General features: G+C 44.7%; 1 protein-coding gene across 1 annotated transcript in view; it reads left to right on the forward strand.

Moving 5' to 3' along the window:
* Positions 1-12651: 12651 nt before the first annotated feature.
* Positions 12652-13895, forward strand: part of CSF1R (colony stimulating factor 1 receptor) — a 121155-nt gene continuing 119911 nt past the window's right edge. Inside the window, exon 1 of the mRNA XM_040440738.1 lies at positions 12652-12836. Within this exon, the coding sequence (XP_040296672.1) occupies positions 12788-12836 (49 nt within the window). The 5' untranslated portion in view covers positions 12652-12787. The remainder of the gene's footprint in view (positions 12837-13895) is intronic.

Here is a 13895-nt window from a genome sequence, read left to right on the forward strand (position 1 = left end):
TTCTATATTGTTTGTATGTCTGCATCTCTTTGTCAGAAGTAAAGGAATTATTCTGTGGATCAAAGTTTTATAATAAAGTAAATGATGTACTGAGTCAGTGAGTTATAGTTGTATAGGGCCTAGTTCACACTTCAGTGATTTGGTCAGTAATTTCCATAAGTGATTGTGAGCCAAAATCAGGATTGGAACCTACACACCTGTTCTGTGTTTAGAGCCGCACCTGGTTTTGGCTCACAATCGCTGATGGAAATCACTGACCAAATCATGGAAGTCTGAACTAGGTTAAAACAGCATGACAAGTGAATAACAGCATTACAGTATTTGTAGGAGCTGCTCGTGCAAGTCAATCCATAGGAAATATAAAATGACAAAAATATTACAGTATGCTAATAAGGCCACATGAATTCATGCAAATCCTTACATTAAAGTTTTTTGGGGGGAAATCCTCCAGTTTGTGACATATTTTGACCTCTAAAAACATGTTGATAACTGGATGATGTCAACAACAAAAAGTCTTCAGAGCAGAAACAAAGAATACAAAAAAAGTATGGATCTTATAGAAGCATGTATCATAGTCTTTAAAAGGGATATTTCTATTTCCTATGTTAAGCATTTATAGTATGTCCAGGGACGGACTGGGAACTTAAAGTGGCTCTGGAAAAAAAAACAAGAAGTGGCCCCATATTGTAGGGATGGTTCAAACTGACAAAAGTCAGGGCAGGTTCAGCAATACCATATAGCAAAATAACATTCCAGCAGAACCATATACCACAGTGTAACATAATATATTTCCCCAAGAGCTGTTTCTCTGTGGTAGCCATAAATAGATGACATTTTCTGTCCTCCCCTTCCAATTGTCTCTGATTAGGATATGGAGCAGGGGGCTTAGGAGGTGGGGTGCGGGCCACAGCAGTTGAATTCAGGAGGACACGTGCGGTCTCTGGCCGGATACATGAGTACCTAATTCTCACAGAGTTAATTACCACTGAGAGCTCATTATGTACCCAGTCAGCGGCAGAGAGAAGGGCTTGGCCCACTGGGAAATTTCCCTGTAGGTCTATGGCCAATCCGCCCCCTGAGTATGTCACAATTCATTGTTGGTGGGTGGTCTGAACTCTGGAACCCTCACCAATCATGAGAATGAAAGCCCCTTTGGAAGAATTGTGGGGGATAGGGTATTGTCAGGAGAGCTGGCAGAGCATGCTCCCTAGGTGCAGGGAGTAGGGGGTAGGGGGTAGTAGGGACTTAATAAGAACAGGGATACAACAGATTCTATTTGCATGGCTCAGGAGAGGATGGTCCCCACATCTGTCATTAGCAGCGCTGGCCGAGGCTGACAAGCTCAAAATACATGTAGGTAGTATATATAACAGCATACAGAAAACGGTTTGTATTACTTCGTGGGGGAGGGGCACCACATTAAAAGTTTTCCCTGGGTGAGGGATTCTGGCAGTCAAGGTATTCCTTTTTTAATTATTTGGGCCACTGAGATAACGAAAATTATTTCTACATCACATTATCTAGAAAAGACAACAATAAGTCAGTGAGTGGAGATCTGATCAGAAGTATCATATGAAAAGGGGAGATTTTGGGGGCGTGGCCGGCCATGACCGAGTGAGGACACTCTCTGAAAGAGCTCCTCTGCATCCCTTGCGAATTTCCTATCCATACAGCCGTTCCTGATGGGCAAGACGCTTAAGAAGGGTAGAGCCCGTACAGTGGCTCCCCTGACAGCTTCACAAAGTGATCTCCCCCACCTCTTTGCCCGACATTATGCCTCTCCAGGTGCCTCCACATGCAACCGCTCCTTGGATCTCCAAGATGGCGCCGGTACGCCGACCACACGGCCAGCTGAAGTGCACCCGGACAGACCTAGAAGCCCAGCCGCACAGCCGCTTCAGCAACGCTCCACCTCAGAGCCGCCTCTGCCAGCCTCAGCTCCCCATGCTGACTGGCTCAACAGCCGGGATCGGCTCTCCCAGACTTTACCGGAGCTCCTCTCTCCATGTGTGCTACCCAGCACGTCGCCGGAACACGTCCCAGACCCTCAGCTGCTCACTGCAACGCCACCACTGCCGGCCGCACAGCAGGTCAGTCCCAGGGGTTCTTCCCCATCCTTTCAGGCTGTAGCCTCAAGTACTGAAAGCCCAGCCACCCCAAGAAACAGCATTCTAAGGCCCTTAGCCCAGTCTTTCTGGCCCAGGGGGCCCATATCCGAGATCCAAAATGCCCCACCTCACCACCGGGGGCACACAGGCGACCTTCTTCTGAATTACTCCTTTCCCCAGTCTCAGGGAATATGTCTTGACCACCAGCAGCGGTCACCTAGCAGGACCGCTCCCCAGGCTCACCGCCTTCCTCCCCACTCCCCTGGACCTTTTATGGCCACATCGCCACACTGGTCCTCTGGGTTCTCTTGGGAAGGTCCCTATCTACAGTCACCAGAAGCAGCACCACTTGGCTCCAAGGCCATGACTGCTTCACCAGCTTTACAAGATTCAGAGTCCATCTCATCCCCTTACGGGAGACTTTCAGCTTCCACAGATTTACCTGACGTGGACTCTAGGCTGCCAACAATGGCCGACCTACACACCCTTATCTGCTCACTGTCCTCTAAGGCAGACCTGTCCAATTTCACTTCCAACATCCTACAAGAGTGTAAGTGGGAATTCTCATAGATCCGCTTTGAACTGACTGCGCTGGACAAGAGAGTTGATTCCGTCTTGCAAAACCAAGCATCTTTATCTGCTATTGTTCAGGCCCTCCAGGTTAAGGTCCAATCTCACGATGCTCTCTACTTTCCACTCTACATCAACACCATGATAATATTGAAAACCACAGCCGCCATAACAACATATGGCTTAGGCGCCTCCCTAAATCAATAACGACACCTGATCTGCTGCAGACAATCGTGGGAATATTCAATAAAATCCTGGGCCGTCCGCCAAACTCCCATATAGAAATCGACAGGGCCCATAGAGCCCTAAGACCTCCCAACCTGGATGGATGCAAGCCAAGAGATGTCATCTGCAGGATCCACTTTTACATCATCAAAGAGCAAATACTTAACAAGGCGCGGCAGTCCTCTCCCCTGACTCATGACGGAATACCTATCACACTATTGCAGGACCTCTCTCGCCATACTTTGCCACAGCGTGCCACCCTGCGTCCTCTCCTGGACTTCCTCCGGGACCGGGGAATTCCCTATTGCTGGGACTATCCATTTGCCCTTTTTGCGGGCCCTAAGGGACATGTTGCAGTCCTACGTAACCCAGCGGACCTACCACATTTTCTTCAACAACTGGACCTGCCACCCGTAGACCTAGGTCCCTGACCATCTATCCTCAAGCCTACTCCGACACTACCTGGTCATCCCCGACCCGCTTAGACCGCCAGCACCCAGGCTCCGGGACTGACAGGGTCACCTCCTCGTGGTAGAAGACAACGACAATCTGTTGGTCACTGACAGGGATCCCCATCTCGCTCCCCCCAATAGTTTGAAGCTTTCGCTTGGGGCAGATTAGTCCCCAGTGACTGTTTTGTTAGACCTTTATTTTGGTCACTCTAGATAGTTATCCTCTTTCTCTTTTCGTCCATTTCTCTACCTTTCTTTTTTGCTTGTCTTGTCTGCCCTCCCCCCTCTATCCTTGTGTTCTTCACTACCCCACAGGTATGACATCACTCAAAATAGCATCTTTAAACGCGAAGGGCCTCAACACTCCTGAAAAGAGTTCCCAGGTACTTTATCACTTCTGCCGTTAAAAGGTACAGATTATATGTTTTCAAGAAACGCACTTCAAAGATGGTGAGGCCCCGGACATCCGACATCGGCATTACACGACCTGGCACTTAGCAAATAACCCAGCAAATAAGACAAAGGGGGTCGCCATAGCGATTCATAAGTCTTTGCCCTACCAGATACTAGGATGTACTGCCGATCCCGGGGCTAGATGATTGATTCTCTATCTATTGATTGGTGGACGAGAATTTACACTCCTTAATGCTTACACCCCTAACCAGAATCAGGTCTCATTTATCTTAGATCTGACACAGCCCTGGCCCTAATTCGCGGTACGGTCATACTTTGTGGTGACCTTAACCTCACCCTCGACCCTACACTTGATAACTCCACTGGTCACGCTGCCATTTCCTACTCGGACATTAAAAAAGCGTTGCCACAACTGTATGATTCATGGCGACTGCAACATCCTGTGGACAAAGACTACACCTTTTACTCGGACCTACATTCCTCATATAGCCGAATAGACTATATCCTTCTCCAGCAATCCACCCTCTCATGGCTAGATTCTACACAAATAGGCAATATTCAGTGGCCGGATCATGCCCCAGTATTCTGCTCCCTGAACCTCCCCTTCTTTACCAAAAAAGAGTGGACTTGGCGATTAAACGAGTCCCTCCTCCAAGACTCAATATATGCTGATGAGCTCAATAGCACTGTAACCAATTTTCTCTCTTACCACAACGCAGACCCTACCACTCTTCCAACACAATGGGAGGCCCTGAAATGCGTTCTACGCGGGTCCTCATTAAGCATGGATCCCGTATTAAGAGAGAGAAAGCTAGCACCCAGAAACTTGCTCTACAAAAGGTTGCCTCCTTGGAGCTTGCCCACAAGCGAGCACTATCCCTATCAACCCTCCGTGATCTTCAGAATGCACATTTGGATGCCCGGCGTTCATTAGAAACGTCCTATAAGCGAATGATTCAATTATGCCGTAGAAAATTCTACGAATACGGCAACAAGAGTGGTCGTTTGTTGGCGAGGGCTCTCAGGGGGAAACTAGCTGCCGCCCACATTTCTATGGTTAAAAACTCTGCAGATTGCATGGTGCATACTACGGGAGATATTGCCTCATCCTTTCAATCCTTCTTCTCTGAGCTATGTAATCTTCCCTGTTCTCCCCAGGTGCACACATACTAGGCCCCTGACTCCTTCCATCCTTCACCCAAATTATCCGAATTACAGTCTGCCAGCTAAGAAACCCCATTAGTTGAGGCAGAGCTTCAAACAGTACTTAAATCCCTGCAGGGTGGTAAGAGCCCCAGACCTGACGGATTCACAGCCAGGTTCTACAAAACATTCTCAGCCTCTCTCACCCCTTTCCTGCTTCGGGTCTTTAATGCGGTGTCCTCGAAATCTCCCTTCTTGGTACATACCACTGAGGCCCATATTGCAGTCATTGCCAAGCCGAGTAAGGACCCGCATGTTTGTGCCAGTTACCGCCCTATTTCCCTTGTAAATGTGGACCTCAAAATATTTGCCAAGCTGCTGGCTAACAGGCTGAATGCCTTTTTACCCTCGATCATCCACCCTGACCAGGTGGGGTTCGTACCGGGACGGGAAGCTTGTGACAATACTCTGAGAACACTCGATATTCATCATGCAAAGACTAAAAACATCCCCCTCATGATCTTGTCTTTAGATGCCAAAAAAGCCTTTGGTCACATCTCCTGGCACTCTATTCAAACTGTCCTCTCCCACCTGGGTATAGATTCAGGTTTCATAAGGAAAGTCCTTAGTTTGTATCAGCAACCCTCAGCATGTGTCAAGATTAATGGCACCCTCTCTCCTCCCTTCTCCATCTGCAATGGCACACGACAGGGGTGTCCACTGTCTCCTTTACTCTATGTTTTGGTTATGGAGCACCTTATGACTTTCATACGCACCAACCCGGATATTTCGGGGATTAAGATTGGAGACTGTGAGCACAAATGTGCAGCCTTTGCGGATGACCTCCTTCTATACATCCACTATACATAACTAATCCTTGGTGTCTTTGCTCCGCGAGATATCCCACTTTGGTGAGTGGACGAACTTTAAAATCAATATGACGAAGTCTGAGGCCCTAAATTTCTCCCTTCCCTGTCCATTGGTCTCCTTTCTCAAAACTTATTTTCAATTTGCCTAGCCAGCCAATGGGATAACCTATTTGGGAATAATGATCTCTGCCGACCTGTCACGTCTTATCAGAATGAACTTTACTCCCCTCCTTCAAAAATTCCAGAAGGACTTAGAGGCCTGGCACAACCGGGACATTTCTTGGTTTGGAAGAATTAGTATTTTAAAAATGAACTTGTTGCCAAAACTGCTCTACCTCCTGCAGACTATCCCCATCCGTATACCTTCAACATTTTGGTCGCAAATACGTCAATGCTTTACGCATTTCGTTTGGTCACCTGGTAGACCACGGATCAAATGGGAAACAATGACGCGCCCTAAGGAGTTGGGCGGGGTTGGTCTGCCGGATTGTAGAATGTACTATCACTTTACTGCATATGCTAGGCACCTGGATATGCTGCGAGTTGATTCCTCCAAATTTGGGGTTCATATAACGCGAGACTCCTCTCCTTGCTCTCTGTCGGTTCTTCCCTGGTTGACAGGCACACCGCGCTCCACCCTCTCTAAGCTGTCCTTCACAGCCCACCATACATTTGCAACAATAGCTTCTTGTCACGGCTGTGTGTGAGCAACAAGAGTATACACAGTAAAAAGAGCTACTGACCGGACCCAAACTAGGGAGGATAAAGGGTGACCCCTGTCAGACCCTCAAAGCTCTCCCTATGCTGCTAAAGCACATGCCCGGATCCAAATGGCGGAACGAGGCATGCCCGCGTACCTAAGACTGATGACCACTGTAACCCCTACAATAGTGGAAGGGGCACGGCCACCGGTGCCCTGCTCAGTATATGGAGGGAACCGTGGCCACCTCAGATCCAGTCAGAAAATAACCAGGTACACAACAATGTCTGAACACTTAGCTGAAGGAGCTGCAGCCGCAGAGAAGACGGATCCAAGGACAGCTGGCAATATCCGGAGTGCTTGCTGCAGCAGAACACAGGTCCAGTGAACTGATAGCTTACAAGTGAAGATACTCAAGCAAGAGCTACAACTGAAATGAGAAATATAATCCACGCCCTACAATAGGAGGAGGGGTGATTTAAAGGCAGGGAAATCAAATGCAGGAGGAACAGCTGGGAGGAAGGAAACAGAAAGTAAAGACTTCATCACAGGGGCGGAGAAACAGAGCAGTGAGAACTCCTCCAAGCTCTAGTAGTGACATCATCACAGGGGTGGAGAAACAGAGCTGTGAGAACGTCTCAAAGCTCGGGTAGTGACACTTCTATACATCGTTCCACCTCTTTAATTGATGCTAAAGGCCCCTTGACCACAATCACTGACCATTCGTGTTTTCCCCCGGGGCACTCATCTCACCCCTTCCTTAAGGGCACAAAAACCCGCCCTCCCAGATTCTACCATGTCCTTTCGGGATCTTCCTTGAAACCTATAACCCAACTGGTGGAGACCCCACACCTTCAACCCAAATATTTTTTCGAATACTTGCAACTTCAGCACTTCTACTCTTCCGCACGCAAGACTCACACTATAACCAGAAGTCTCTCACCATTCGAACGGATGTGTATGGCCCCATCAGCAATATTTAGGGATATATCCTCTATTTATAAATTACTTATTCTCCAACGTGACCTAGGCATACACCTCACGACCTCTCAATGGAATAGGAGCTTTCTCCTCTCCCACAAAGCGTTGATTTCCACCAAGGCGCAGGAAACGAGTTACAAAATCCTTTCCAGATGGTATAGGGTACCCGCTCTTTTTTATAAGTGGTTTCCAACAGTATCAGACAGCTGCTGGAGATGTCACAAAGCAGAGGGTACGATGACTCACATTTGGTGGCACTGTGCTGTCCTGCTCCCTTTTTGGAACTCTGTGCATAAAACTATTTGAGAGGTGACTGGTATCCCCATACCTAACGCCCTCAAATCCCTTCTACTATTCGTCCTGAATTTGAATGTACCAGCCTACAAACAATTTCTCTTGAAATACATGGTACAAGCAGCTAAATCAGTTATCCCAAGACATTAGAAGTCCCCCTCCCCCCCCCCCCCCCCCTCACAGGAGTGGTTTGACGAGATTGCTTTATACCAAAGAATGGAGGACCTTATTAGTGTGTCACCTTCAGATGCCACACGCTTCGTGAAAACATGGAGCCCATGGGATGCGTTTCGCTCTTCGGAGATGTTCTGTAACATACAGCTGTGAACTAATATATTGGGCACCCAACCCCCCCTTACCTTTTCCCATCTTCTCCTCTCCCCCTACCCTTTATAAACTCTCCTCACTTTTTTCTTTCTTTCTTTCTCTCTGCATTCAACATACTTTGTACTTTTAGCTTATAACTAACCGCTATGGTATTTGATTAGAACGTGACTACTCCCTCATAGTCACAGTATATATGCTACCGGGTTCCAGTTCATAAGATGTTAGATGTACTCTCTTATTGCATGATATATATAAAGAAGAAAAGAAAAGAAATGAATCGCACATCCAGCTGCTATGCTTTGATCTAACCCCTGCTACTTTTGCAGTAAACAGCACTAAATAACGCATGTGTACCACCTCTTGTGCTACATGCTAAATGAGGCATTAGTGTACATTTTGATCAAAAGGCATAAGCCCACTCACCATGCCAAGGTAGCCTCTATGAGTGGGTCCTACTCTAAAATTGGCGCAGCGCTGCACGGCGACCACCAACGCTGTGACGTCAATCCGGCAGGCGGCGGGACCCAGCAGTCAAACAGCATCCCTGCTGCCCGACTATGCCATACCTAGCACTGGGCCCCACCAACCCACCAGAAAAACAGAGCAGTGGTCCCCGTGCAGTACCGCACCATGTGAACAGTTGACAAAGCTCACCTTATCTGAAGCTCTCAGGAACTCCAACTGAGAATATGGTAGGTTCATTTAACCCTCATCCAAAATACCTTGCTAATTAAAATCATTAGTGTACATTTTGATGAAAAGGCATAAGCCCACTCACCACGCCAAGGTTGTCTCTGTGAGTGGGTCCTACTCTAAAATTGGTGCGGCGCTGCATGGCGACCACCAACGCTGTGGCGTTATTGCTTGATATGTTGAACATTATCATTTATTACTGTAAAGAAAAGATGATATGAAAAATCTCAATAAAACTTGAATAAGGAAAAGGGGAGATTTTAAGTGGATATTCCCATCTCAGACTTTTATAGCATAGCAATGGGATACATCTATCTATTCTATCTCCAGAACAGGCTGCCGGCTGCAGCTTATGGACACACATGCACGACTATCTCCATTTACTTCTATAGGAGTTTTGAAAACAGCCAAACACAGTTCTTCCTGTGGATGCAGCATAAAATGTCAAGATGGGAATATTTTAAAATATTTAGTTATTTTTATTCTCATTCTAGAAAGTCAAAAAGAAAAAAACACTATATTTTATTTAATAGCATTAACTAGATTTTAAAGTAAATTCACAGTACCGTAATTTATTATCCACTGAGTGCAAAAAATAATTGCTGTTCAGAGACCTTGACATTTTTCAAGAAGCAGATAATGTCAAAGAAAACACAATAACAATTTTAAAGAAATGCTTGAAATTTTTTTATGCTTAGTTTTTGTGTGTGAGTAAGAAGAATTATTACACACCATTGACCAGAATGCGTCCTATAGTACACCATAAGTCATCACAGCCAAGCTTCTATGAAGTCAACCTGGGGTAAGAGAGCACCAAGTTTTATATATGTCATCATGGGGGCTGGTACAGAAATTGCTGACTGATACTTTGTAAAAAGTTCTTTGGCCTAAATTAAGTTTAGTTGAAATGGGACTCGAGTCAGCTACATTGTAACAGGTTATGGGGGCAATTTCCTTAACCTGGCCTCATATTATCAGATACTGTATAGTAATTATGACCAATGATATTTTATGATAATGGGTCGGACTGGCCTACCAGAGAACCAGTAGATCCACAGTACTGAACTACTAATAAAACAGGGCACCAAAAGTCAACTGAGTTGACTGGATATACCATGTGTAGTCTGTGTAGCTATACAGGGGCCCAGTAGGAAAAAGGACCCACCATCATTCATCAGGAAAATGTTTCCTAATGTATATTTCTCTGCATATAATGTACTCTTAACTATTGTCATAGGTTTTACTGCTACAGAGCAAGGGACCCAAATACTTTTCTTGCACTTTTTCTGTCTGTGTCTGAACTAAATATCCTATTAAATCTTATTAATGTTATGTCTTACATGTGCAATGATAACAAAAATTACAGTGAATGTGCACATGTCCTGTATACACAGAGGGTGGGCCCTCAGAATTATTTCCTCTGCTGGACCCAAGAAAAGTCAGTCCGAGGCTGCTATGATAATCCACAGTCATGAAAAAACAAAGTACACCCTCTTTGAATTCAATGGTTTAACATACCACGTGGGCAAAAAACATCTAGTCCCTAGAGGATCTTAAAATTCGGTAAATATAACCTTAGATGAACAACACATGAGCAATTCCAATGTGTCATCATTTATTTAACAAAAATTAGGCTAAAATGTAGAAGCTGTGCGTGAAAAATTAAGTACACCCTTACTGTGTCCATAGCAATCAAGAGGGTATGTAGCGGCCTGGTGTTGCTAATCAAATGCCCTTGATTACTTGATCGTTAGCAAGTGTGACTACCCCTATAAAAGCAGAAGTGTTGGCAGTTTGCTGGTCTGGAGCATTTAGGTGTGTATTAAACAACTATTTGAAGTCAATCATTCTTTCTACAATGAGAAAGATTATTCACAAGTGGAATATATTGAATACATATTAAATGTTCTAAAAAGAACATGGTACCACTGCTTAAGTTTGCAAAGTTGCATCTAAACAAACCACAAGACCACCACAACAAACCACAACACCATATTTGGTGGAACACAAAGACCTCATACCAACTGTCAAGTACAGTGTTGGAGGAGTGATGATTTGGGCTTGTTTTGCAGTCAGAGGACCTCGACAGCTTCCAATCAAAGTATTCTAGAGACAAGTATAAGGCCCTTTAACCTTTTTAGGACATAGGGCGTACCAGTACGCCCTGATGTCCCGGTCCTTAAGGACACAGAACGTACCGGTACGTCCTATGTATTTCCGATCACCGCCGATCGGCGGGCGGTGATCGGAACCCGGTGCCTGCTCAAATCATTGAGCAGGCACCTGGGGACAATGCGCCGGGGAGTCCTGTGACCTCCCCGTGTAGGCGATCGCAGCAAACCGCAGGTCAATTCAGACCTGCGGTTTGCATCGCTTTTGGAAGTTTCTGATCCCCGTGGTCTGTGACCGCGGGGATCAGAAACTTCAAATAACCTTTATTTTAATGTTGTCCTCTTTGTTATCTGCCGGCGGGCGCAGCGGGGGGGGGGCGCAGGGAGTGCGGCAGTGCAGGCGGGTGGTGCGGGCGGTGCTTGGGGGGGCAGGCATGCATGCGATCATCCACCCGCCCCCTCTCTCAGGATGGCCGAGCGGTTTGTAAAGTGAAAATACAGTACAGTACATTATATAGAGACATCAGACCAACTGGATCTTCAAGAACCAAGTGGGTCTGGGTCAAAAAAAAAAAAAAGTAAAAAAAAAAAGTAAAAAAAAAACAAAAACATTTATCACTGATTAAAAATGGAAAAAAAAATAATTCCCTAAACATGTTTGATATCACCGCGTCCAGAACGACCTGATCTATAAAATGGTCATGTTACTTCACCCGCACGGTGAACGCCATAAAAAATAAACTATGGTGAAATTGAAATTTTGCCCACCTTACTACCCGAAAAAGGTAATAAAAGTGATCAAAAAAGTCGTATGTACGCCAAAATAATACCAATCCAACCGTCACCTCATCCCGCAAAAAATGAGACCCTACCTAAGATAATCGCACAAAAACTGAAAAAACTTTGGCTCTCAGAATATGGAGACACTAAAACATGATTATTTTCTTGTTTCAAAAATGAAATAATTGTGTAAAAAATACATAAATAAAAAAAAGTATACATATTAGGTATCACCGCATCCGTAATAACCTGCTCTATAAAAATATCACATGACCTAACCCCTCAGGTAAATACCGTAAAAAAAAAAAAAAACGGTGTAAAAAAAGCAATTTTTTGTCACCTTACATCACAAAAAGTGTAATAGCAAGCGATTATAAAATAATATTCACCCCAAAATAGTGCCAATCAAACCGTCATCTCATCCCGCTAAAAATTAGACCCTACCTAAGATAATCGCCCAAAAACTGAAAAAACTATGGCTCTCAGACAATGGAAACACTAAAACATGATTTTTTTTTTTTTGTTTCAAAAATGAAATTATTGTGTAAAACTTACATAAATATAAAAAAAGCATACATATTAGGTATCACCGCATCCGTAATAACCTGCTCTATAAAAATATCACATGACCTAACCCCTCAGGTAAATACCGTAAAAAAAAAAAAAAAAACGGTGTAAAAAAAGCTATTTTTTGTCACCTTACATCACAAAAAGTGTAATAGCAAGGGATCAAAAAGTCATACGCACCCCAAAATAGTGCCAATCAAACCGTCATCTCATTCTGCAAAAATCATACCCTGCCCAAGATATTCGTCTTAAAACTGAAATAACTATGGCTCACAGACTATGGAGACACTAAAACATGAATTCATGAGAGATAAAAATGTTAACGTATCAGTGGAGTGCTCTCTTCTTCCTCCTTCTTCACTGTTTGTAGAAATTAGAGACACAGTTTCCACATCTGTGGTGAGCAATATAGAAAACAGAAGTTCCTAAACAAATGATAACAGTGCCTTTCAGAATACACAACTCATTCTTCTTCCACACAGGGACTGTTCACATGTGAACCTAACTTCTGGTTAAGGACACTAGCAGCTGACCCATTACTGGAAGGGGCAATATGGGTGCAGCAGCACTGACCCTGCTGATCTTAATTAGTGTCAGAAATGGTAAGTTTCTAATTTTTTTTTTAGAGATGCTGGTCCAAAAACCTATGTAAAAGTGAGATATGTCCAGATATTATACATTGTATGACTCCAGTGTATGTCCTTTTAGTTCTACATATTTGAATATACCAAATTATTACAAAAAAAAAGTAAAATATGATACTGAGGTCATTGAACAGAAATTGTTTATCATTTTATTGTTTGTCATGTAATTTTGGTAATTTAATAATAACCTTAGTTATATTTTTAGGTATGAAGATAAATATGAGGAATTAAAATAGATAGATAGATAGATAGATAGATAGATAGATACCATTATTAGTAAATTTCCTGTATCCACATTAGCTTTAAAAGCATCTACAATATATAACAAGCTCAACCAGAGCCAGATTATAGGAAAAGGAAAGAGGCAATTTTCTAGGGACCTTTACCATTCAACTTCCCCTGGCCTTTCTCAGAAGTTGGACATGGGCCTCCTCTCATGCCTGGGAGAAGAACCATCCCAGCTCCCCTCTCAGTGGTGTCGGGTTGCCATAATACCAGGTACCCAAAGATGACTGTAGGGGTGGCATATTTAAATCTAGGCTCTTCCTTTGGACATTAGGTATTGCTTCAGCTACGGCTATTTTGTGATTTGGCTTGATTCTGGCTTTTACTTCTGCTGACCCAAATCTGATTTTTCGCTTGCATTCCCCCTTGGACTTCTGCATTGAGAGAGGAGGCCCAGAGGACTAGAGCTGGTAGCTGGGAGAGGAGGGTGGCTCAGAGGACTAGAACTGGCAGGTGGGGACAAGGGGAGGCCTAGAAGACTACAGATGGCAGTTGGGGTGAGGAGGGAGCCACATAACTAGAGCTGGCAGCTTGGGAGAGGAAAGGGGACAGAAAAGACTGGTGATAGCAACTGGGGAGAGAAGTGGGGCACCAAAGACTTGAGCTGGGATCTGGGCAGAGGAGATGTGCCCAAAGAGCTAGAACTGGCAGCTGGGCAGCAGAGGGGGCCAAGAAGACTACAGCTGGCAGTTGGGAAGAGAATTGGAACCCAGAGGATAAAAGCTTACAGCT

Source organism: Bufo bufo, chromosome 1 (genome assembly GCF_905171765.1).
Source record: "Bufo bufo chromosome 1, aBufBuf1.1, whole genome shotgun sequence".
NCBI classification, from domain to species: domain Eukaryota; kingdom Metazoa; phylum Chordata; class Amphibia; order Anura; family Bufonidae; genus Bufo; species Bufo bufo.